The sequence below is a fragment of the Mirounga angustirostris genome, unplaced genomic scaffold, assembly GCF_029215605.1.
Source record: "Mirounga angustirostris isolate CCGP_5_RB_7025 unplaced genomic scaffold, mMirAng1.0.hap1 SCAF_9, whole genome shotgun sequence".
NCBI classification, from domain to species: Eukaryota; Metazoa; Chordata; class Mammalia; order Carnivora; family Phocidae; genus Mirounga; species Mirounga angustirostris.
Window position 1 is genome coordinate 71,013,022 of NW_026991717.1, and position 27,044 is coordinate 71,040,065.

The window sequence follows — 27,044 nt, forward strand, 5'->3', positions numbered from 1 at the left end:
ACACACGTATGCAATCACAACTGGAGAGCTCATCAAAAGTGTCAGTAAGACCTTCCCAAGACCTCTCCATAGACTCTGAGTTTCTCATCTGGCTGAGCAGGAGGCATAATAGTTCAACTGATATTTTAATTTAAAATTTTTTTTATTATTCGTTTAAGTAGGCTTCATGCCCAGCCTGGGGCTTGAACTCACCACCCTGAGATCAAGGGTAGCATGCTGCACCCACTAAGCCAGCCAGGCCCCCTCCACCGATATTTTAAATATTTGTTCTCTCCCTTCCCATTTCCTCCCCACTTCTTTCAAGTAATAAAAAGCCCCAGGTTTTTTTCTCCCTTTCGGACTGATGCTTCCTTATCTTACTGAGGTGGTTACACATAACTTCTAGGTTCTCTCCAACTTGAGATTAACGCCAGTCTTCCCACATCAGTCTTTCCAAAGTGACAGAGACTTTTGTATACTGCTGAAGGCAGTTAGCTCACACTTGCTTTTTTTCTGCGGATTCTGAAACAGAAAGTGAAATTTCTTAGAAGTCGTACCCTTCAGCCAAAAGGGCTGGCTACAGTTATTTGAATCCCTCCGCCTCCAGGGTGTAGGGCGCAGAAGCCACACCTGTGACCATTCCAATAAACTGGATGGTGCCCACTCGCCTTCCTTGCTGGCAGCCTCCAAGCCTGCGCCTGGCTCCTGACTCTGGAAGCTTCTGGAAAGAAGAAGAACTTGGTTGGAGCCTAAGGGTGGACACCCATGTCTGCCCAGGTTGCTCAGAGTGCCCATGAACTAGAACTAGAGAGAGGAAAGCAGAAGGCAAAAAGGCAGCACTTAATATGTTGTCTGCAAGGAGGGGTTAGGTGCGGTAGGGGTGGAGGTGGCAAGGTGCAGGGGGTATGGCCCAGCAGGCGGCGAGCCTGGCGGGGATGGGGTGCTGATGCGTTGCCCAAGAAGACCCCGCCTCCGACCCGGGTCGGTCCAGGCCCTTTCCTTCGCTGGGCGCCAGCCTTCTCCTGGCCCCACTTCCGCGCGTCGGTCTACAGCCACCAGATGCGCTCTGCGCCCTATTTCCAAGCAGCTTTTCTAGAACTTCTTTTCTGTTCGTCGCCCCCTCCCGTGGCAGCGAGGACGGGAGCTAGCAGGACCTTCGCCCCGTGAAGAGCCAATGAAGAACAACTTTTTCTCTCTCCGCGCACCCCCAGGCTCCCGACCCTCAGGCCACCAGGACTTGGGGAAAGACCTCAGAGAGCCCTCAGGCAAGGAGAGGCAGGAGATGGGAGAGGGGGAGGAGGGGCCTCAAGGGTTTGGAAACTTAAAGAGTTTGGAAACTAGACTCCTGAGAGAATTTCTGGTTCCAGAGACCCAGAAATGGCCAACCAGAAACAGCAAAAGAAGAATATAGATAAGAGAGAATCCAGGGCTTTGAGCCGAGTAGAGTTCACGGACAGGTACGAGATCCCACTTTGGGTCAGGAGACCGCAGGTATCACTCATGAAACTTTTTCCTAGCTTTCCCTCTGCTCCTTCCAAAAGAAACCGCACGGAGCTAGTGGCGTCTGGACCCAAGGGAAGCCCGGAACCCATCCCTTTCTGGGCTGGGGACGCTCCTGGAATGCAACATCCCTTGGGGGGGGAGGGGTCAACTTTTGTCCCTGTCTAAGGGAAATGGTTCGGGAACTACAGCAGTGCGATGGTTACTGACCAAGAAGGCCGCAACTAGACCCAGTCTCTCCATTCTGACTGAACCTGCAGGACGAGGGGACCAAGGAGTTCCCCTGGAACGCGGTGGCAGGCTGGCCAGATCTGTGAGCGAAAGGGCGCCTCCTGCTGGATCTGAACTCCGACCTCATTCGCGCAGAGACTCAGCCGCGGACTAAGGACTCCACAGCAAGGAGCTCCTTATTCAGTCTTCTCTAATTACCTGTAATAAGTCGCTGGCGGGATTTTTTTTTTTTTTCCTGTGTCTTATTGCCTAGGTTAAAGAAAAGGTAGAAATCTTCCAAAGACATTCGCACTGATAATCGTTGACTACCTTGTGGCTCACTTCCCAGGCGTGTGAGAATACGATGATTCCTCCTTTCCTGTGTTTGCTCAGATCCCTAGGGATGAATGAAAACGCTGCGGGGAACCCTACTAACCATGAAGAAAAAAATTCGAATTTTGAGCCCCCACGCTGGGATGGGTAAATAACTTAGAGATAGAAAAAAAACCTCCGTGGCAAGTGGTAGTGTGGCCGAGCGGTCTAAGGCGCTGGATTTAGGCTCCAGTCTCTTCGGAGGCGTGGGTTCGAATCCCACCACTGCCAGTGCTGCATTTTAATCTAGCTGCAAATCCCAAATACTGTTCTTTGTTAGAAGGGAGTTTGAAGAAGACTATGTACCAGTAACTATTTGAAATTCCTCTTCCCCCTTGGAAAGTTTCTAGCGGACACTGATTTCTCTATTTGCACGTCAAACCCCTTTGGTTTACTGCTTGAGATCCTCCCGCTCTTCTGATATTCCCTCCCAGGCTTGGTATTTGCACTGGACCTTCCTCTTGTCTAGGCTTTTGCACTGCTTTTGGGTTTCCTCAGTTGGGAACGTTTTTGGTCTTCCTCTTCTAAAATCCACACTCACACAGATTCATTCTTATGACGTGGCTTAGGCATCATCTGGTCAGGAAGACTTCCCAGAAATTGCCTACCCACCCCCCACCCCCCCACTCCCCATCATCCCGCTGCTGACACTCATTTAGGAGCTGCAGCTCTATACTCTGAGAAATAACCTGCACAGACCCGATTTTGGTTTTAATTTCAATTACATTACTTTTGTAATTGAATATGATGAATGAATGAGAAAGCCAATACTTCCCAGGCTTCAAGCTCTCACTCCGGCATCACTGCTTCATGGGGTGGTGTTGGGTAGGTAAACAGCTATTTTGAATTTGACTTTGCAGGTTTGTGAATCCAAAACACATCCAAGCTGATTCTTGGCTGACTCCTTGCATGGGGCCCAGGGAGTGTGTGCTGTGAATGGTGTTGGCTTAGCCACTCCTCAGTCCCTTCCAAGTGAATCTACTTATCTTGGAGATTGTCCAGGTCTCTAAACCACTCGACCGCAATACCTGTGCAGAGCCTGATTCAGCGTGTGAAAGAGGAGAGGATACACTCAGGGACTGCTTAGTGGTGTCCTCCTAGAAGGGCTGTTCCACTGCACTTTTCAGCCATTTACAGCCCCTGTTACAGTCCTACTCCTGGATTTGAGCAGGCAGCTCCCCTGGAGAAAGTAGAGAATTTCCCAGGAGTGTCAAGAGGAATGAGTGAAATAAATGGAGGAGGGAACTAGGACTCTGCAAGAACCAAGGTCTATTTTCCAGAACCACTTTTTATGACTTTCCCCCTCCTCATTCAAAATCCTCTTCCGTGTTCTCCCAGGCCCCCTCATTTCACTTTGATGACTCCTCTTTGATGTTCCCTTCCTTTTCACCCACCTCTTACCAAGAAAATCTTGGGTACCCAAGGTTTTCACAAAAGAGACCATATTTTTCTCAGAAATGGAGAGATTTCTCTCTTAGCCATTGTGAGGATACAGTGACAAGGCAGCTGTCTACAAGCCAATAAGTGGGGCTTTGGCAGACACCAAATCTGTCGGCACCTGGATCTTGGATTTCCCAGTCTTCAGAACTGTGAGCGATACATTTTTGGCATAAGCTACAATGATATTTTTGTTATAGCCGCTGAACTGACCAAGACTAACAGTTTTAGGTTTACAGCAAAATTGGGTAAGAAAATACAGAGTTCCTACATACCTTCTCTCCTCCCTACCCATCACACAGCCTCCTTCCCATCAACCTCCTGCACTAGTGAGATACATTTGTTACAGTGAATGAACCAACAATTATATATCATTATCAATTCAAGTCCATAGTTTACATTAGGATATACTCTTTGTATTAGGCACTCAATGGGTTTTGCCAACTGTATAATGACATATATCCACCATTACACTCTAGTATCATACAGAATAGTTTCACTGCCCTAAAAATTGTGCTCTGCCAATGCATCCCTCCCTCCCTTTAACCATTGGCAACCACTGATCTTTTTACTGTCTCCATAATTTTGCATTTTCCAGAATGTCATATATTTGGAATCATAGAGTATGTAGCTGTTTCAGATTGGCTTCTTGCACTTGGTAATATGCATTTAAAGTTTCTCCATATCATTTCATGGCTTGATGTCTCATTTCTTCCTAGTGCTGAATAAATATTCCATTTGTATCAATGTACTACAGTTTATTGTGGTTTTTGTGTGGATATACTTTTCAACTCGTTGAGGTAGTTACCTAGGAACGTGATTCCTGGATTGCATGATAAGAGTGGGTTTAGTTTTGTAAGAAACTGCCAAAATGTCTTCCACAGTGGCAAAGAATATGTTTAAACTTCATTTTGTAAGGTTAAAACACTGTTTTTCTTAATTAATGTGATGTATACACGTGATATGTTTTGGGAAAAAAACCCCAAACTATGAAGAATACAAATCACCCACAAATAACTATATTTTGCCATATCTCCTTTTCTCATGTATAAATGATAAACTTATAGAAATAGAATAGAATACTTGACCAAACACTGTCTTTTTTAAGGTTCCTGATTTATAATGCTCAGTGCCCTCCAGAAACTAGTGACATTCTACAAGAATGTCATTCTCACTACACCCTGGTCAGTGTTAAATATTAACCAACATTTTCTAATTTGGTGATGAAACAATATCCAATATCCTCTCATTTAAATTAGTATTTCTTTCTTATTAATGGAGGAACAGCTCCATATGCATATTTAGGCTTTTGCATTGCTTATTTTCTATTGTCTATTTATCCTTTCCAAGGGCAGACTTTCTTCTTTTTTATTTTTTAATTTTTTTATTCTTATGTTAATCCCCTTACATTACAACATTAGTTTTAGATGAAGTGTTCCATGATTCATTGTTTGTGCACAACACCCAGTGCTCCATGCAGAATGTGCCCTCCTCAATACCCACCACCAGGCTAACCCATCCTCCCACCCCCCTCCCCTCTAGAACCCTGTTTGTTTTTCAGAGTCCATCGTCTCTCATGGTTCGTCTACCCCTCCGATTTCCCCCGCTTCATTCTTCCCCTCCCGCTAGCTTCTTCTTCTTCTTCTTCTTTTTTTTTTTCTTAACATATATTGCATTATTTGTTTCAGAGGTACAGATCTGAGATTCAACAGTCTTGCACAATTCACAGCGCTTACCAGAGCACATACACTCCCCAGTGTCTATCACCCAGTCCCCCCATCCCTCCCACCCCACCCCCCACTCCAACAACACTCAGTTTGTTTCCTGCGATTAAGAATTCCTCATATCAGTGAGATCATATGATACATGTCTTTCTCTGTTTGACTTATTTCACTCAACATAATACCCTCCAGTTCCATCCACGTCGTTGCAAATGGCAAGATCTCATTCCTTTTGATGGCTGCATAATATTCCATTGTATATATATACCACATCTTCTTTATCCATTCGTCTGTCGATGGACATCTTGGCTCTTTCCACCGTTTGGCTATTGTGGACATTGCTGCTATAAACATCGGGGTGCACGTACCCCTTCGGATCCCTACTTTTGTATCTTTGGGGTAAATACCCACTAGTGCAATTGCTGGATCATATGGTAGCTCTATTTTCAACTTTTTGAGGAACCTCCATACAGTTTTCCAGAGTGGCTGCACCAGTTTGCATTCCCACCAACAGTGTAGGAGGGTTCCCCTTTCTCCGCATGCCCGCCAACATCTGTCGTTTCCTGACTTGTTAATTTTAGCCATTCTGACTGGTGTGAGGTGATATCTCATTGAGGTTTTGATTTGGATTTCCCTGATGCCGAGCGATATTGAGCACTTTTTCATGTGTCTGTTGGCCATTTGGATGTCTTCTTTGGAAAAATGTCTGTTCATGTCTTCTGCCCATTTCTTAATTGGATTCTTTGTTCTTTGGGTGTTGAGTTTGATGAGCTCTTTATAGATTTTGGATACTAGCCCTTTATCTGATATGTCATTTGCAAATATCTTCTCCCATTCTGTCGGTTGTCTTTTGGTTTTGTTAACTGTTTCCCTTGCTTTGCAAAAGCTTTTTATCTTGATGAAGTCCCAATAGTTCATTTTTGCCCTTGCTTCCCTTGCCTTTGGCGATGTTTCTAGGAAGAAGTTGCTTCGGCTGAGGTCAAAGAGGTTGTTGCCTGTGTTCTCCTTTAGGATTTTGATGGACTCCTGTCTCACATTGAGGTCTTTCAACCATTTGGAGTCTATTTTTGTGTGTGGTGTAAGGAAGTGGTCCAGTTTCATTCTTCTGCATGTGTCTATCCAATTTTCCCAACACCATTTGTTGAAGAGACTGTCTTTGTTCCATTGGACATTCTTTCCTGCTTTGTCGAAGATTAGTTGACCATAGAGTTGAGGGTCCATTTCTGGGCTCTCTATTCTGTTCCATTGATCTATGTGTCTGTTTTTGTGCCAGTACCATGCTGTCTTGATGATGACAGCTTTGTAATAGAGCTTGAAGTCCGGAATTGTGATGCCACCGGCTTTGCTTTTCTTTTTCAATATTCCTCTGGCTATGCGGGGTCTTTTCTGGTTCCATACAAATTTTAGGATTATTTGTTCCATTTCTTTGAAAAAAGTGGATGGTATTTTGATGGGGATTGCATTGAATGTGTAGATTGCTCTAGGTAGCATTGACATCTTCACAATATTTGTTCTTCCAATCCATGAGCATGGAACGTTTTTCCATTTCTTTGTGTCTTCCTCAATTTCTTTCATGAGTATTTTATAGTTTTCTGAGTACAGATCCTTTGTTTCTTTGGTTAGATTTATTCCTAGGTATCTTATGGTTTTGGGTGCAATTGTAAATGGGATCGACTCCTTAATTTCTCTTTCTTCTGTCTTGTTGTTGGTGTATAGGAATGCCACTGACTTCTGTGCATTGATTTTATATCCTGCCACTTTACTGAATTCCTGTATGAGTTCTAGCAGTTTTGGGGTGGAGTCTTTTGGGTTTTCCACATAAAGTATCATATCATCTGCAAAGAGTGAGAGTTTGACTTCTTCTTTGCCAATTTGGATGCCTTTGATTTCTTTTTGTTGTCTGATTGCTGTGGCTAGGACTTCCAATACTATGTTGAATAGCAGTGGTGATAGTGGACATCCCTGCCAAGGGCAGACTTTCTAATGTGCTTCTCCTTAACCTCTGATTTCTCTAGTATACATTATTCGCAGTTATGAAAAAGTGTAAGTATCTGGTGAGGTTGAGGGATGTCACCCCAATATTTAATCAACGTAAACTGGTCCCAAAGATTAGGAGGTAACATGCAAATCTAATACGAACGCCATTGGTTCACATTTCCCAGTAAACCGAGTAAACCGAAGCACATCTACTGCATGATCACAAAGACGAATAAGTGAAGTTAAGTTTCTTGGCCGATGGAAAGTGCTCTCTTGTTGCCTGAAAATAGAATTATAGTAAATGTTTCAGGTGATCCGGTTGGGAGGATAAAACTTTCCGGAAGTTGAGTAGGAGCCATCGTCAAAATGCGACGCACGTCCTTCGCTCCGGAGTCGAACCAGCGACCTAAGGGCGACAGCAGCTGCTTCCCTCTACAGCCCTCCGCTCTACCAGCTGAGCTATCGACGGGTGCGACACCGCTACCTTAGTGTAGATTTTTGTGGATGTAGGAACAGCTAGTGAGACGTCTGGCCTCTTTGTATTTGAGGTTCAGACTAAGATTGAAGCCCAAGTCCCCGGAGAGTCTTACCTATAACAAATCGAATCCCAGGGAGTAGCCTGGGGCCTCGGACGCGGTCTCTGAGTCCGAGAAAGTGAGCGTGGAAGCAGAGCAGAAGCCCGATGGGGGCGCATCTGCCTAGCGTCTGCACCGCGCTGCCCCATTAACCCGAGAACCGGTCGCTCCAGAGGCGCAGGAGAAACCCGGCGCCCGGCTGGCTGCACTTGGGAGGTGCGCAGGACTCCACGCCGCCGGGGTCATGGCTATCAATGGGCCTACGTTGCCCTGTTCCGCAAATACGGAGGTGTCGACTCCTGCCAACCCACTGTGTCTTCTAGCAGAGACTTGAGTAATCTGGCTCCTCTCCCGCTTACTGAAAGGTACAGACACCTCACTTTTTCCTCGGGGTCACAGGAGCCCAGATTCCCTGATCTTCTGTCCTGTATCTCCAGGATCCGATTTTCCCAGAAAGATTACACACTACCTTTTTTCTCCAAGTCCGTTTCAATAAGTGGACAAAAACGGAGAATGACATTGTGGGAAAACAAGCAACCCACTTAAGGCTCCAGCGAGATTTGAACTCGCGACCCCTGGTTTACAAGACCAGTGCTCTAACCCCTGAGCTATGGAGCCGACCCAAGGCCTGTTTTTACGGTTGAATCCCTTGTTTTAAAAAAACGGCAGCCAACTGGCTTTTACATTTGAAGTTTAACAGACGATTCAAACAATTCAAACTTGAAAGGAATTTGTTTTGAAGGAAGTACCTTCAAACAAGCAAGTGAGGAAGAAACATGTTCTTGACTAGGCCTAAACTAAGATGAAAGTCTTCTCCAAGAGCACTGGTACGTGCTCCTCAGCCTCAATCCTGACAAGTCCCTGAGCTCGGGCCACAGCAGGGCCTCGAGGGGAGGGAGGCCTGGGGTCAAGTGGGGTAGGGTGAGGGTGCCTTACAGAAGAGAAGGAATGGAAGACCTGGCAGCAGCCTCACTGTCTCCAGTCTGCTCGGATTTGTAAAACGAACTGCTCCAGCTCTTATAGATAACGTTTGGGGTTGTTTTCTGTTTTGTTTTTTAAAGGGAGGTGGCTTTCTCTAAGCACAGTTCGTACCCCTCCGGCCCTCAGAATCTGGTCGCAGGGGCAGTGAGGACACGAAGGCATCCAGATCTCCCTCCCCGCTCCCCAAGCCTTTCCCTGGAATCAGGCTCGGCCACGGAGGCACCGGGCCTGAGATCCCTCCAGGTTTCCTGAAGCAGACGCTGGCTAAAAGAGAGCGAACCCTTTCCTCGGTCCTTTAACGCTCTCTGCTAACAACTTGGAGTCCAAGAGGCAGCTTCTTCTCTGGTTGTAAATGCCCAGCCTGAAGTCCAGAACTGATAGAAAGTGGCCACTCGTAGGAAGATAAGAAAGGGAGCGCTCCTCTTCTTTTCTCTCCTCTGGTAGCCCGCCCAGGAGTCTGGTGCCTGGTTCAGGAGAGTCAATAACTGTTTACCGAGTTTACGCCCTGTGCCAGGAACGTGTGAGGCACAGGGTAGACAATGCGACCAAGGCAGACAAGCCAGAGCCCAAGAACTTCGTTCCCCAAGCAGAAAGCCCTGCAGAGTAAGGACAACATCCTCCCTTCCCTTTCCACCCGCCACCTTCTGGGTGATAGAGAAGCGGCAGGTCCAGCCTTCTTTGAAAGAGGGTATGGGAAGCGGGCAGCTCTTCCCCGAGGTCACCTTCTGCCCGCCCATAAAGGGTACCTTAAATCTAGACCTAAAGCACAAAGTTTATTATGTAAGGCTGAAAGGAAACAGCCAAAGCATACATGCAAGGGTTGAGAGAGAGACAGCCGAGCGGACTAAGGCAGTGGTTCTAGGGTTTGACCTTCATGGGGCCCATCGCGTCAAGTTCTTCCGCTCATCCTGGAGGTAACCTTTGCCTCTTAGTGACGTCGGTGGTTCTTATTGTTCCTATATCCTTACGCCCCCAGACGCCTGCGGTGGTTCTGTTTCTAACCCTGTAAGCAGCCAGACCCCGCCTGGGGAGGGTCCACGAACAGACTCGCAGCTCAGCCTGAGCTTCTTCATGAACATTCCTACCTCTGGAACGGTGTGGCTCAGGTTCTTCCGAATGCGCACACTGATGTTCTTGAGGTCTGGAGGAAACCTCTGGGCTTATGAGCAGCGTCAAAAACAGTATGATGCAGCTAATAGGATGAATGAACATCTCAAAAGAGAAAAACCCACCTTCAGGGCCGGCTCGTTGGTCTAGTGGTATGATTCTCGCTTTGGGTGCGAGAGGTCCCGGGTTCAAATCCCGGACGAGCCCAGTGTCTTTTATTTTTGTTTTTTTGTTTTTCCCTCCGCCTCCCCTTTAGAGCCAAATAAAGCCAACACCATCCAAGCCTAAATCCACCTAGGTTGAGGCCCGTCCCAGCCTGGACCTGTTTCGAGATCAGCTTCCAGGCAAGTTGGACCTTCTGTGGACCAGTACAAGGACAACGAAGATGCTACCGCGAGCCAAGGGCTTCATGAGATCGGGGTGCCCCAGTTTGGCTTTGACAGGCTCTTTTGTCAGAATAGCTTGCTCCGGCGATTCTTACCCAGGCACTTCGCGGGGGGAAAAGCTAGGGCACTTCTCGCTAGGGCATTTCACACGGAACAGAGTGGTACCTGGAGGTGTGTTAGGATCACAATGCCGGGCCAGAATCCTCTTCCTGAGGCCGGGGCCCACAGCAGAGATCGCTTCGCGGTGCGGAATCTAGCCCCCGCCTGGGAGCCCCGCCCGGTGAGGAGCGCCACTGCGCTCTTGGTTCCCGACACCATGTAGCCCACAGTCCCAAGTGCCCCGGCAGTCTTCCGAATAATGCAAAGTTGCAGCCTGGGGACCCTTGCGCTCCAAAGGCGCAGACATCCATTCCATGCAAAGAGAGCCCAGTTGAGTATTTTCCAAGACTCAATACAACGTAGTGATATCAAGTCGTCTTGCCATTTTTAGCAAGAATCCACCAGATCCCTTAGTGCTCTTTGATTGCTTAGCTGGAAAACCAGCCGGCTTTCCAGCTAAGTGTGAAGTGTCTACCTGAAACCTTACAGTGTGGTTGCTTTCGGTTTGTAGAAGTAGCCCAAACCTGTGCACTGCTCAAATGATAGGCCTTCAAGTTTGCTTATCTTCCGAAACTGCTTGTACAAGGGGAATCTTTGACTGGATTTCTGACTGACACGATCATATTTGTCCTTTCCGAGGTTCCTATCTTGGAAAGGTTATGTGGCCAGGCAAGAATCAAGGGTTTGGTGATTGGTGATTGGAAGGAGGGAAAAGAGAGGGTAGAATCTGCCAGGATGCCCTGCCTCTCCGTTAGAGGTCCTGCCAGAAATGTGATATATCTAGCCTGGGCTTTGATGCGGGGATGTGTTTGCTACTGGGAGATGCACAGTAGGAAGCTGGATATAAAGTCCTGGGGTTCAGGAGAAAGATTCAAACTAAAGAAAGGAATTTTAAGAATTAAAACCACAGTAATTGTATGCATGGTGGCAGGTGGGAGCTACACTTGTGGTGAGAACAGTATAGACTTATTGAATCACTATGTTGTACACCTGAAACTAATGGAACATTGTGTGTCAACTACAATTAAAAAAAAAAACCACAAGGTGGTGGTTAACGTTGGTTTGGAGAAGAACGCACAGGAAAGAGCATTCACAGAGAAAGAATTTAAGGACAGGCTCTGGTGATCACCAGTGTGTAAAAAGTTGAGAATGGAATCCAGTGAGTGGAGGAACTGGAAAAGAAAGCCTCATGGCAGTCACTTGCTCTGACAGCTGATTTGATTCCTCAGGGGCTGTTAACAGCCTTTACCAGCATTTAAAGCAGAAAGTGTAGGGAAGATGTTGTATTCATTCTGCCCATGGGTGTTATTAACTGAGAATAATGCTTATATTAATGTATTAGCTTGCAGTTTCCCAGATGAGACAAATATTTGTAAAGTTTTTTCGTAATACTTATTTTTTATTAAGTTTTTATTTTAATTCTAATACAGTTAACCTATAGTGTTATATTAGTTTCAGATGAACAATGCAGTGATTCAACAATTCGATATATCACCCAGTGCTCATCACAAGTGCCCTCCTTAATCCCCATCACCTATTTCACCCACCCCCCAGCCCACTCCCCTCTGATAACCCCAGATGACACAAATTTTGTGTATGAAGGCAGAGCTTCAGTTAAGAATTCTCAAAGATGACTTTTTCCTAGAAGCAGACAAATGTGTTGATTGCTGCAAGGGAAATTTTTTTCTCATCTGATGTTTCACTGATAATAACCCTCTAAGTGTTCTAGCTGTATGTGAGAGGTTCAGCTTCGAATAGTCACTGGAATAAGCCTAATGTGGGAATGAGTACTAACACTCAAACTGCTGGTTACTTGAGTTTAGCATCTCTCTCAGGGCAGTGATTATCATCTGCTCATGAGTCTTTAATTCATTCAACAAATATTTCCTGGGCACATCCTATGGACCAGGCTCTGTTCTAGGTGTTTGAAATGCATTCTTATTTTCAGCTTCCTCTTAATTTGTGAATTCTAGGAATAACTTTACAATTAGCTAATATTTAAGAGCTTTATTGAAGAGGATACACCTGCAAAACAGAACAAAGTAGCTGGAAATGTGGCGAGAAAACCAGGCAAATGCAGTCCCAGGGAACCAAAGAACAAAACTATTTTAAATAAGAGTCCGAGATCAGTTGTGTGAAGTGCTGCTGACATTCAGATGAAGAGTAAACAATTCCTTATGGAACAGGAACTTGTAAAATAAGATTGAAAAAATAAAATTGCAAAAAAAAAAGGAAAGAAAAAAGAAAATTGCAGATTGCTTCCTAGTACAATTTTTATTGCGATATTTCCATTCCTAATCACATTCAATTACCTAATATTTGCTCTTATGCTCTATTAGTAAAAATGTCATTTTGTCAGACCCACTTTTAAATTTTACAATGGTCTTATTATATTTTGACCTACAGTCATATATATATACATATATAATCTTTATTTTATTTTATATATTAACATAACTATATATTATATATTAATAGAATTAATATAATTTTATTATATATTATAACATCTATATCTATATAGTCTGTGAGTTCCTTGGCAGCAGGGACCATGCATGTGTATCTCTCCTTACCAACTTATTTCTCAGAACATGGTACTCGATAAACTTTTATTGAACTGAGTCCCAAGTAATTTCCCACAAATAAATAATTTTGAAAATAGATAGTTTAATGTGCTTTATTGCCAAAATATGGCAGTGGTTCTTTCCAAAAATATTATAAACTGTTATATGAATTCTTCTCCTTGGCCAGTGTCTGGGATTGGCTTCAGATTTTTAGGCTCTGTGAAAGTAGGGAGTTTTTTTGTTTTTTCTTTAAGATTTTATTTATTTTTATCTGAGAGAGAGAGTACATGAGAGGGGGGAGGGTCAGAGGGAGAAGCAGACTCCCCGCCGATCAGGGAGCCCGATGCGGGACTCGATCCAGGGACTCCAGGATCATGACCTGAGCCGAAGGCAGTCGCTTAACCAACTGAGCCACCCAGGCGCCCGAAAGTAGGGAGTTTTTAACTTTCTGGGCAGCACTCCTAGGTCACCCCAGAAGAATTCTTTTTCCCTTTCAAACCACTGGTCATTCCTTCCATTCCTTTAGTTTTCACTCAGAAATACTTTGGGGATTGAAATATTTAGTGTGTGTGTGTGTGTATTATTAATAGAATTTGATGAAAGCATTACTATTTCCAGTGCCCGCTGAAGCTTTATGGCCATCTCTCTGCATGCTAATACTCAGCTTGCCAATTTTGCAGCAGTATTTTGAGATTGATGTGCTTTCCATACTTGTATATATATAAGCATTGTCTCTATGTATACAAACAGACTCTAACATGGGATCAATCCCCATTTAAAGGGTGATAGCCTCTGAAAACTTCTCTAACAAGAAAATACTAGAGAGGGTAAATCAATTTTCATGTGATTTCCAATATCGTTTTGTAAACCCCCTTGTCATCCCTATTCCTTTGAATTATTATTTATCTCTCAGTCTTCCTCTCTAAAATCAAGGCTGCTTGAGGTGAGGAACCATTTCTTGTTCATCTTAGCGTATATCAGAGTATCCAACAAAGATGCTTCACAGACCTTTGCTGAACAAATGAATAAATAAATGGGAAAAAAGTGAATGAACAAATAAATGAATTTTTGTCCAAGATGTCCAAAGGCACCACAAATAGGAATCCTCACTCCCTTTCAAATTCAGCGAGGAACATAAAACATACCACAAAGTCTGGTTCCTGGTTGGTACAACAACAGTTGGCATTCGTAATTCTTTGATATTAAAGGTCCTTGTCCCAATTCCAATTTTACTAAAAACAAAACAAAATTGAACACAACAGATATAAGAATGTAAAAAGTGGACAAATGAAAGGGACGTAATCCAGTGAAAAAATGATTGATGTCTTTAATTCATCTTTGTAATACAGTACAAATTAGAAAACCACATTAAATGCTCTTATTTGTGAATTTCTCTTGGATCTGCTTTTGCAAAGACACCTGGGATTACTGTGGAGAAGTGAATAAGTCCCTTATTCAATTTGCTTTACCTCATTTCCACCTGGCAGTAAATGCAATGTTTTTGATGAAGTGTATATAAAAATACACAGATAATCCATTTTTAAATTTTTATTTATTTTTAAGATTATAAGGAAATTTTTCTTAAGATTCTTGATTTTCATAAACAACTGAAAGACTCTACTGAGAACTTTAATCAGTTTTTAACATTTGGCAAAGGTCACAAATAGATCTCTCAAAGAATTGGATTAAAACTGTGGATCTTTGGGGCACTTGGGTGGCTCAGTTGTTAAGTGTCTGCCTTTGTCTCAGGTCATGATCCCAGGGTCCTGGGATTGAGCCCTACACTGGGGCTCCCTGGTTGGCGGGAAGCCTGTTTCTCCCTCTCCCACTCCCCCTGCTTGTGTTCCCTCTCTTGCTGTGTCTCTTTCTGTCAAATAAATAAATAAGATCTTAAAAAAACAAACAAACAAACACAAAAAAACCTGTGGATCCCCTTCCCAGACAAATGCATATAAGGTCAAACACATAAAATTTACATACTAATGGGGCTTATAAATTTTCTTTCTTTTTAACCTTCAAATTTTATTTAAATTCTAGTTAGGTAATAAGTTTTCTGAAGCCCATCCTTAGACTCCTTGGTGACTATGGACTCTTAGGTTAAGATCTCACAGATTGGAGGATCTTATGATGTAATGATGGTATTGATTATGATGTATCAATAATAATAATAATATGGCTTTAAAAAAATAATAATAATATGGCTTTATAGATGATATAGATTCAAGGAATTTTGCTTGAAAGAGAAGGGCAGCCTTGATGACTTTGAAGTTCTTTCATGGTTCCAAAATTTGGCCATTTGGTGATGTCCATGATGACCATAGGAAAGAGAGAGAAGACTTGGACTCAAGACTGGTTATTACACTCCCTTCACTTTCACTTCACTGTCTTCCTATTGAAACTCTTAGCAAGTAGAAGATCCGCCAAAAAGCCTGCTCCCACCTTCCTAAACATATCTTTCAAAGCTTCCTTGACGCGCTCATTGCGTAAGGCATAAATGAATGGATTCAGCAGTGGTGTCACAAATGTTGTTACCACGGTCACTGCCCAGTTAGTATCCACAAAGCCACTCTGTGATGGTCGCACATAGAGAAAAATGGCACTTCCATAGAAGAGAGTCACCACTATCAAGTGGGAGGTACAGGTAGAGAAGGCCTTCTGACGGCCTGAAACAGAGGGGATGCGCAGGACAGCCAGAACTATGTGGCCATAGGACACAGCAGTAATCATTAGTGAGGATACAATGACAAGAGAGGCCAGTACAAAGTCAGTTTCCTCCAACTTCTTGGTGTCAGTGCATGACAGGTGGAGCAGTGGGCCACTGTCACAGAAGAAGTGCTGTACCAGAGCATCCTGTTCACAGAAAGAAAGTAAGGCCACAGCGACTGTGGGGCCAAGCACAGGGAAAAGTCCCTCCATCCAGCAGGCCAAGACCACCCGAGAGCACACAGTGCCCTTCATGAGCAAGGGGTAGTGCAGAGGGTGACAGATGGCCAGGTAGCGATCCACAGACATGACAGCCAACAGCAGGAACTCAGAGGCCCCAAGAAAGAAGTAGAAATAGGATTGAGTAATACAGGCAGCAAAGGAAATAGTGTGTTGCCTTGAGAGGAAGTTGCTCAGCATCTTGGGAATGATGACAGAAGTGAGCAAGATCTCTAGGCAGGACAGGTTACCCAGAAAGAAGTACATGGGAGTCTGCAGGCGAGTATCAGCTCCTACCACCCCAACAATCAGCATGTTGCCTGTTAGAGTCATCAGACAGACAAGAAGGAAGACAGAAAACAGTTCTGCTTTTGTGCTGTTGAGATTTGGGAAACCTGCCAAGATGAACTCGGTCACACCACTGCTCTGGTTCTCGCCCAGAGCCATTATCTTTCCCGCCTGTGGGACAACAGGAACATGATCCTGGTGAGGACATGTCTTCTCCAGAACAATCCTGAAACTTATTTTATCCTGATATGGCACACATATCTCCACTTTCTCCAACCCCTGTTAAGATTTGAAGAACCTGAGGTCCTCATCTAATTACTTTTAAAGCTGGAGAAGATTTTTCAGACAAGGTAGCTAACACTTAGGTATGAAAATGCTAGGAGCCTCCATTCTCAGATCCTAAATGGTGATGCCTCATTGTTATAATAATGAGATCACTGACCATCTGAGTTGGACAAAAATATCGAAAAAAATGATTTCACGAAGAATATGATTCCCATTCCCCCAGGATCAGGACTTAAGCAGACTGCGTAGCTTTGAATCCCATCATCTCCATTTTCTAGCCAAGTAGCCTTGGAAGAGTTGTTTAATCACCCCTGTGCTCCTTGATCATGAAATGCTATGAGAAGCAAGTGAAATAGGAGTGCAAAGCATTCAAAAGAGTTTCTAGCACTTAGCTGACAAACGATGTGGTAGAGAAAGCTCTATAAGTTAGGGCACCAGACTCTAGATTTGGCTTGCCATTTCCCTTGGAAGGGGATCAACGCATCCAGCTTATTTGTCCTTCAACTGCTCGGCTATGGAATGGGTCATAGGACTCTAGGTCATTAGTACATCTATTATATAAAATTACCTTTTTCATGGAGAATTTCCCCAGCAACCTAAGGGCCTAATTGAACTCAGCTTGTCATAAAATGCTTGCTTATCTAAAGCAAGTTATGTCATATTTAAAAGGGAGAATAGGGCTAAACTACACTGAATCATTTGATCAGGTATCCACATCTATTTATTTAATGTCAATGTTAAGCCAAGTATTCTGGGGACTATTAGGATGAGTTTCCTTTTTTTTTTTTAAGATTTATTTATTTATTTAGAGAGAGAAAGAGTGGGTGCCTGGGCAGGGGGAGGGGCAGAGGGAGAGGGAGAGAAGCAGACACCCCGCTAAGTGCAGAGCCAGACTTGGGGCTTGATCTCAAGACCTGAGATCATGACCCTGAGATTATGACCTGAACCGAAGTCAAGAGTCAGGCACTTAACCGACTGAGCCACCCAGGCGCCCTTAGGATGAGTTTCTTATGCTCTTTCAGTCCATACCAAGCCAACACCCTTTCACAAACCTGGACTCTCTTAGATGACTTGCCAGAGATAGAATCAGGAATTCCTGGTAATTACTCACAAAATCAGAAATGAAGTCCTTAATATTTGATTCAAATCCTTCCAGTTTTGAAGACCACCACCAGTTATAAGAATCAAATCAATGATATTCTGAAACTTGGTTTAAAAAAATGCCTCAGGGCGCCTGGGTGGCTCAGTTGGTTAAGTGACTGCCTTCGGCTCAGGTCATGATCCTGGAGTCACAGGATCGAGTCCCGCATCGGGCTCCCTGCTCGGCGGGGAGTCTGCTTCTCCCTCTGACCCTCCCCCCTCTCATGCTCTCTCTCTCTCTCATTCTCTCTCTCAAATAAATAAATAAAATCTTTAAAAAAAAATGCCTCAGTTATTAGAATACTGATCACCTTTAGCCAGGCAAAGCATGAGAATTGACCTTAAGGCCTTGGTTCTCAGCCCTATTTTTCTCCGGCACACTTCAGAAGTCTTTGTTCCCAGCAGACAGTAACCTCTTTACTTACAGTGTCTCAACAGTGGGTCCCACGTTGAGTAGGAACATTTTTGTACCTTTGTCTGGGATAAAGCAATTTTGTGGTCTTTCTCCCTAGGGATTCCATTCAGAGCCTCATTTTCCTCCAGCTTCTATAGAAATTGCCTTCCTGTCAATAAAATCATTCAACTCTTCTTCTGTAGAGTTTTTAATGGAAAAAGTGAACATAGTACATTCCGGCTGAAACGCGAATATAAGGTGTGGAATAGAATGAGATAGAACTGGTCACCTCAAAGAGGACTCTTTCTGGCTCTCTGTGAAAATATTTCCACTGAACTGAACCTAACTGTATCTTAAGTGAGAGGAAGATGAGTCCCAACCTTAAATATGGAAGGAATCCCTCCTACCTATCCCTGAGTCTCCTTGATGTGTCCATGAAGGTGGGAATCACCTTGTAAGAATTCTCTTTCCCTTTTTATGACTCAATGGTCTTCCTCCACCCTGGTCCTTTTCATGCCCTGTCATGTGAGGCTAACAACACCCTGGAGTTCCTAAGGATGGGCAAAGCACTTGGGAAACCAGGCAGCAACTGGATAATCTGCTTCTTCTCTTGTGCTTTTCTCTCCGGTATAATTCTTCAGATGCTGTACTTCTGCCTTGTAAACAAAGGGGCTTTCTGATCCCGAGGCGACTACATCACACAGCCCTGTCTTATGGCCATGTGCAGGTCAGCCATCAGCCCCACATTTCCCTCTCTGTAGAAACAGTGTCTTCTGCAATGTGATCACTGCCTTAGGCTTGAACAGGCATACTTCAAGTGAAGGACAATGTCTCACCATGCTCCAAGTATGGAACTCTAAGAATAAATGGGGTTGGAATACAAAGGGTGAATATGGAGGGGTTAAACCATTCATATATGAAAAGACTTACTGCACTTACCTACAGTTCCTTTCATCTTTAATAGTTGAAAAATATTCCATTTAAAGCCAGGTCTTCACTTTTTTGCTGATGAGTTTATGTACAAACTGCCAGTTTTCCTCCCTGAGTCCTGGCATTAGCCTAAGGGCAGAGAAGGAAAAGGCTGAAGAAGTCATTGGTTTCTAACAAATCCCTCCATTGTAGGATAGGATCCTTTATGCATAACTTCAGTTTCCAATGGAGATTTCTCCAAATGAGGACTGATTAATCCAGACATCAGGAGCCTGGCTAGCAGCAGTGCCTGCTAGAGAAGAGAGACCCAAGTATTGAGGTAAAATCATGAGAAGGAAAGAGAAAATAATTCCTAAAAGACCCAAGGGAGCTTTGCAATTCAATGGAAATTTCCCAGACTCCATCCGTGATAAATCTGAAAGAGGGTGACCCTTCATTCAGCAAGGGATGACTGGGAATGTTTCTGCCTCCATCTGCCAACACTGTCAAGCCCAGCAGCCCCAGAAGTCCTGGGGGGCAATACAGTGGGAATGAGAGAAAGGATGGAGTTTGACCAGTTGCAGAAGGCCATAGTCGTCATCCAACTTTCTTCTTCAAGGCACTCATAGGACATGTTTATTCCCCAGATAATACAGATACTGTGTCTTCTCCCTGAGGTCTTAAACTGATATTAGGAATCCCTATTCTGGCTTCTGGGTTGGCCAGGGATAGGAGCCCCCAGGGTATGATAAGATAGGGAAAGATTCCCTGAGCCATCACTAGTTTCTTCTGCTTCTCCCGGCCTTATACTTTATTCTCTAATAGTAGCACATACTGTACCATAAACCCAAACATTGTGTAGAATTCTGGACCATTGTTCACATTTTTCCATTTGTGTCTACTCTATCCCCCTGACTGAAGACTGGACTAATTCCTATTCATACTCAATGTATTCTGGTGTATATCTGTTCTTCTGAGAATCTTCTCCTACCTACCCCCCTCAGTCCCACCACTCTGCCCACTCTCCAACCTGAACTGGGGCACATTCTGCTCACCTCAATCTCAATACTTAACCTATTTTATTGTAACTCTGTTTTCTCATCTGTGTCCCCTCCAGGCTCTGAACTCCTAGGGCGAGAATTTTGTTTTGATCTCTGTATTTCCAGCACCAAACACAGTGCCTGGCACACATTAGGTGCTTAATAAATGGTATGTGAGGGGCACCTGGGTGGCTCAGTTGGTTAAGCGACTGCCTTTGGCTCAGGTCATGATCCTGGAGTCACAGGATCGAGTCCCGCATCGGGCTCCCTGCTCGGCGGGGAGTCTGCTTCTCCCGCTGACCCTCCCCCCTCTCATGTACTCGCTCTCTCTCTCATTCTCTCTCTCTCAAATAAATAAATAAAATCTTTAAAAAATAAAATAAAATAAAATAAAATAAAATAAAAAAATAAATGGTATGTGAAATAAACTGCTCTGAACCTCAGACTTGAGGAGCAGCTTCTTTTGTGAGGTGAATACCAGTTACATGATGGGAGGAAGAGTACACAAAACCCCCTTGGGCTAAGTATGGCTGGATTTCACCCTTCTGGACATACTCCTTTTTAGAGAAAACAAAATACCTAAATGGAAGCATGGATGAGGCATAAGAAGTGTCATCACTTTATATTTTGAGGAAAGAGTAGGAGCAGGGATGAGTAGAATTGGCTGAGCTAAACCAAACCAAACGAAACTAGAAACTGAAGCTCTTGTTTGTTCAGCTATAGGAGGGAGAGGTCTCAGCAGGAAGAGAGACCCATCAAGTCTGGGCGCTAGTAAAGCACACTTAAACTATATGCGTTTTTAAATTCTGATTGGGGGCACCTGGGTGGCTCAGTCAGTTAAGCATCCCACTCTTGATTTCGGCTCAGGTCATGATCTCGGTGTTGTGAGATTGAGCCCCGTGGGGTGGCTCCGCACTGGACGTGGAGCCTGCTTAGTATTCTCTCCCTTCCTCTGCCCCTCCCCATCGTAAATAAATAAATAAATAAAAAATAAATAAATTCGGATTGAACTGTAACAATTAAAAGTACAGCAGAACGAGATGAGATCAAAGTCAGGTAATTTTTAAATGTTACATAGCTTTTGGTCGAACTGACAACAGTTTTGGTATTCAGCTTACAATACTTTCAAATTGACTTGATCATAGGAATAACCTAGTTTTTGCATGAAATAGAGCATTTGAGAAGAAAACATTTATTTATTTTTAAAACATAAAACATGCTTGTATGACTCAAAAATAAAAATATAAAAATGTATAGATTAAAAAGTCCTGGTCATCCCCCTCCCATCCACCTTATATCCATTCTCTTATTAATTATTTTCATTATTTTATTGTACATCCTTTCAGTGTTTTTGTGTATATAAGCAAATATCAGAATGCTTATTTACCTGTGACTCTCTTATGCTGCTCTGTACCTTGTTTCTTGTTTTAAGATACCCTGGAGAACTTTCCCTGTCTGTACCTAGGGAGCAGAAAGAAAATACTTAAATGAGGAGACTACTAGCTTGACAAATGTTTTCTTTTTTTTTTTCAAAGATTTTATTTATTTATTTGAGAGAGAGAATGAGAGACAGAGAGCACAAGAGGGAAGCGGGTCAGAGGGAGAAGCAGACCCCCCGCTGAGCAGGGAGCTGATGCGGGACTCGATCCCGGGACTCCAGGATCATGACCTGAGCCGAAAGCAGTCGCTTAACCAACTGAGCCACCCAGGCGCCCCTTGACAAATGTTTTCAATGAATGGATGGCAACATTCCTGAATTATACTTCTGCTTTAATCATTGTCTGATATCTCTTGACCAATTTTCCTCATCAGTAGAAGTCCTACTGTGGTAGAAATTGTATCAAAAAATTTAATTATCATTTTGTAAGAAAAAATAAGTTAACAAACTTCTGGTTATAAAATAATTAAGACATGGGGATGTGATGTAAGCCAGGCGACTATAGTTAATAATATTGTATTGCATATTTGAAAGTTGCTAAAAGAATAGATCATGAGGGAGTCTGGGTGGCTCAGTCAGTTAAGCGTTTGCCTTTGGCTCAGGTCATAATCCCAGGGTCCTCGGATGGAGCCCCACATTGGGCTCCCTGCTTAGTGTGGAGTCTGCTGGTCCCTCTGCCCCTCCCCCCACTTGTGCACTCTCTCTCTCTCAAATAAATAAAATCTTTAAAAAAAGGAGAATAAGGGTGCCTGGGTGGCTCAGTCTGTTAAGCGTCTGTCTTCGGCTTGGATCATGATCCCAGGGTCTTGGGATCTAGTCCCACATCGGGCTCCCTGCTGAGCAGGGAGCCTGCTTCTCCCTCTCCCTCTGCCTGCCACTCCCCCTGCTTGTCCTCTCTCTCTCTGTCAAATAAATAAATGAAATCTTTAAAAAAATTTTTTTAATTAAAAAAAAGAATAGATCTTGAAATCTGTATCAAAAGAAAAAAAATTTTGTAACTATGTGGTGACAGATGTTAACTAGATTTATTGTAGTGATCTTTTAGCAATATATACAGATATCAAATAATTATGTTGTACACCTGAACTAATATGTTCTATGTCAAAAATAATAAGTTATAGCAAAATAATATATATGGGATTTGCTTCAAGACAAAGTGATTGGGGGTATAGGTAGAATTAGCTTGGCCATGAATTGGTAATTCATGCAACCGTGCACTGTGATTCATAATATTATTCTATTTTTAGTATGTTTGAAATATTTTATAATAAAAAAGCCTCAGAAATATGACAATCAAGTCTCTAAAGAAAATTCTAAGTTTTTAGAAATTAGCTAAAAATTAATGAATGTCAGAAATACTTTCCTAAAGATAGCAACCCTAATTTCACAGAATTAGCCAACTAGCCACTAGGGAATGTCAGATATCATGTGGGCTACTCAGAGCCAGAAAATGTAAAACTATAATGAACTACCAACTCCAAGAGGAATTCAGCTCTCTCCTCTCTCAGCAACACCCTGTTTTCTGATCCGAAGTAATGGAGGCAATGTAGAAACACACACATACACACAGAATCATAGTTCAGAATGGGGAGATTGGATTGGAATAATACACTGAGCACAGAAATCTATCTTTTTTGCTATGACAAATTCCTTAAAATGAAATAAAAATTATATTTTCTCTTTCTCCTTTTCTTGCCTTTTCATTTTTAAAAGGATAACTGCATGACAACACAGAAAAACAAGGCAGGGTGCCATCACCAAATCTTTATATAAAAGGAACTTCCAGGAGGAAAAAAAAAAAAAAGTGAGATAATTGAATTTAAAAGAACAGAGAAATACAATGGAAATCTAAAAGACAAACAAGAGATATCTATCCCATAGTCCTTAACTGATACATTTTAACTGATATCCAAATATCACCTGGCTTTGAATATAGCCACAGTGGAAAAAGAAGGATAAAACAGGACAAGTGACCTCAGAGGAAACAGGTACTTAAAAGTAGAAAAGAAAACAATCTTTAATTTTTCAAATTTGTATTAATAATATAATTTAAATTTTCATAAATCAAGAAAAAGTTGTTATAAAAATTAGATTCTAAGAAGCAAAGATTTCTTTAATTAATAATGAAACTATCAAAATTCACATAATATAAACATTTGGCAATTTTAAAAGGGATTTTGGCTGAAGACAATTTTCTACAACATAGAACTAAGATGAAATATGAGGGAAATGTTAGGTGACATAAAGGTAGACAAGTATCTATGAAACAAATAGAGGGTGCAGGGGCCCCTGGGTGGCTCAGTCAGTTAAGCATCCGACTCTTGATCTCGGCTCAGGTCATGATCTCTGAGTTGTGAGCTTCACCCTGAGTGTCCGGCTCCTTGCTCAGGGCTCAGTGGGGAGTCTGCTTGAGATTTTCTCCCTCTCCCTCTTCCTCTCCCTCTACTCCTCCCTCCACTTGCGTGTACTCGCTCTTGCATTCTCTCTCTCTCTCTCTAAAGTAAATAAATAAATTTATAAAAATATTTAGAAAAAAAAGAATAGAGGGTGCAGAAGTAGACCCGAATATACATAGCTGCTTGATTTTCAATAAGAGAAAAAGATTCAGTGCAAAAAGTACTGTCTTTTCAACAGATGTTGCAGAAATATTTGGATATCCATATTCATAAAATGGACTTTGGTCTACACCTTAGACAATATACAAAAATTAAGTTAAATGGATCATAGACTTAAATGTAAAACTGAAAAATTTTAAACTTCTAAAAATAGAATAGAACATAATCTCTGTGACTTTGATTTAGTCAGATTTCTTAGAAACTAAATCAATGCTCAGCCCATAAGAGAGAAAATGATAAACTGAACTTCATCAAAATTAGAAGTTTTCTTTCTCAAAAGAAGCTGCTAAGACAATGAATAAACAAGCCACAGGCTGAGGAAAATATATTGAAATCATATATCTAATAAAGGACTTGGATCTAGACTATATTTAAGAGCTCTTAAAACTCATTAATAAGAAAACCAACAACTAATTCTTTAAATGGAAAAAATATTTGAGCAGCTCTACAATAATAGTTGGAGATTTCAACACCCCACTCTCAAAAACAGATAGATTAAGTGGACTAAAGATAATGTCAGCACTGTAAACCAACTGGGCTTCATAGAACACTCCACCCAACAACAGGTTCACATGGAACATTCCCCAGAATAGACCATACGTTAGTCTACAAAGCTAGTCACCATGAAATAAAACCTTGAAATCATATAAAGTATCTTTTTTTTATCACAATGGAATGAAACTACAAATCAGTAACAGAAGGAAATATGAAACATTCACAAATGAGTGGAAATTAAACAACACACTCTTAAGCACCATTTGGGAAATTAGCTACCATAAGGGAAATTAGAAAACTGCCATTCCCCCTGCTTGTGCTCTCTGGCTCTCTCTCTCTCTCTCTGTCAAAAAACAAAACAAAACAAAACAAAACAAAAACAACTCAACATAATCTACAGATTCAATGCAATCCTTATCAAAAATCTCAACCACATTTTTTTTTTCAGAAATGGACATGCTGATTTTAAATTCTTATGGGGTTGCCAAAGACCCCAATTATCCAAACTAGTATTGAAAAATAAAAATAAAGTTGGAGGATTCACATTTCCTGATTTTAAAACCATCTACAAAGCTACAGTACTCAAAACAGTGTGGTATGGGCATAAGCATAGATATATAGGCCAATGAAATAGAATTGAGTTTAAAAATGAAGCCATACATCTATAGTCAAGAGTGCCAAGACTACTCAATGAGGAAAGAAAAGTCTTCAACAAACAGTGCTGGAATAGATATCCAGTTGTTGCAAAAGAATGAAGAATGCAGGGGCACCTGGGTGGCTCAGTCGGTTAAGCATTTGCCTTCAGCTGAGGTTATGATCTCAGGGTCCTGGGATCAGCTCAGGTCATGATCTCAGGGTCCTGAGATCGACCTCCCGCATTGGGCCCTCTGCTCAGCAGGGAGTCTGCTTCTCCCTCTCCCTCTCCCCTTCCTGTGCTTGTGCTCTCTTTCTCCCAAATAAATGAATACCATCTTTAAAAAAAAATGAAGAATGAAGTTGGACTTTTAGCTCACACCGTATGGAAAAATGAACTCAAAATGGATCAAAGACTCAAATGTAAGAGCTAAAACTTTAAAACCATTAAAAGAAAACATGAGGGTAAATCTTCATGACCTTGGTTTGGCAATAGATTCTTAGACAAATACAAAAAGCACCAGCATCAAAAATTTTTAAAATAGATCTATTGTACTTCATCAAATATAAAGACCTTTTTTTTTAAAGATTTTATTTTTAAGTAATCTCTATACCCAACATGGGGCTTGAAATCACAACCCTGATATCATGAGTCACACACTCCACCACCTGAACCAGCCAGGTGCGCCCAAATAAAAAGTTTTGAGTATCAAACAACACCATCAAGAAACTAATGCCCTTAAAATATGGTAAATTTTCATGGGTTATTTTGGCACTTTCTATGCCTCCACTTTTTCCTTCTCCTTTTTATTGATTGGAAATACAACATCCTCTGTTGATCCTCAAATGTTCTTACCTTTTCTCTCCTATTTTCTATTAGTAATCATTTGCTTTAGTTGCCCTTACATTAGGGCATATATTAAAAATCTATCATATTTTTTTTAATTCATAAGAGCTCTTTTTTGTTCTGAGTAGCTTGTTTGTTTGGTTATGCAATACCCCTTTTTGTCTTATGATTGCAAATATTGTCATTGAGAACATTAATGACATTTTTTGAAAAATGAAATTATCAGGGTGCCTGGCTGGCTTAGTTGGTAGAACATGTGACTGTTGATCTTGGGGTTGTAAGTTTGAGCCCCATGTTGGGTATAGAGATTACTTAAAAATAAAACCTTAAAAAAATTTTTTTGAGTAAAATTATCTTCTCCCTATAATAGTCACTGTTTCCTCCAAGTTACCTTCTCCTGCTTACTTGTTTCAGACAAATAAAATCACATTAGATGATTCTTTTCCCAGCAGTTGGCTGATCCTTGGTTAAATGTTTATATTTAAGAGAGGGAAACTAAGTAGCTGTTTGGAAGCTCTGGGTGCATGTGATGTGGGAAACAAAGGCAAAAGAAAAAAAAATTAACTTTCCTTACTGCCTACAGCCAAGTCCTTGAAACAGGTAGAGTGACCTTCCTCTGGGAGCTCAGCTGCCTCAGTGTTGACGCTTTGCTAAGGCAAAAGGCAATCTTAGCCTGACCCCCAGGATCTTGTAAGTCTTATTTAAGATATAAATATTCCTTTGGAAACTCCTTTATCTCTACCCCCCAAGATACATGCTGGCAGTCATCCTCCAAGCATATGGTCCACTGATATACACCTGAAGGGTCTCATGACTGAGGGATTCTAGACAGTAACAAATGACCTTTTTCCTAACAATAGCTAGCTCCCTCAAGGTACTAGACACTTGTTTCCAAAATACCTGGGAGGCTTATGCTGTCCGTAACCCCCTCCCAACTTGAAAGTATATAATCAGTCACCCCTCATAACCCCAGGGCAGCTGTCTGCCCACAGGTCCTGTCCCCGTGCTTTGATAAAACCACCTTTTTGCACTGAAGACATCTCAAAAAATCTTTCTTGGCCATCAGCTCCGAACCAACCTTCAAACAACATCATATGGATGGTACTTGATGATTCTGAGCTTCACTCTAC

The 27,044-nt window shown here is 42.3% G+C and overlaps 1 protein-coding gene and 3 non-coding genes across 4 annotated transcripts; 2 read left to right on the plus strand and 2 right to left on the minus strand.

Moving 5' to 3' along the window:
- The first annotated feature begins 2,210 nt into the window (after positions 1-2,210).
- Positions 2,211-2,292, plus strand: TRNAL-UAG (transfer RNA leucine (anticodon UAG)). Its single transcript has one exon. It is a non-coding gene; the product is annotated as a tRNA-Leu (tRNA).
- Positions 2,293-8,316: 6,024 nt separating this feature from the next.
- TRNAT-UGU (transfer RNA threonine (anticodon UGU)) lies at positions 8,317-8,389 on the minus strand. Its single transcript has one exon. It is a non-coding gene; the product is annotated as a tRNA-Thr (tRNA).
- Positions 8,390-9,994: 1,605 nt separating this feature from the next.
- Positions 9,995-10,066, plus strand: TRNAP-UGG (transfer RNA proline (anticodon UGG)). The gene has a single exon. It is a non-coding gene; the product is annotated as a tRNA-Pro (tRNA).
- Positions 10,067-15,281: 5,215 nt separating this feature from the next.
- LOC123862377 (olfactory receptor 6S1) lies at positions 15,282-16,277 on the minus strand. The gene has a single exon (XM_045901940.1). It carries the CDS (start codon positions 16,275-16,277, stop codon positions 15,282-15,284), a length of 996 nt encoding a protein of 331 aa, XP_045757896.1.
- Between the last annotated feature and the right edge of the window lie 10,767 nt (positions 16,278-27,044).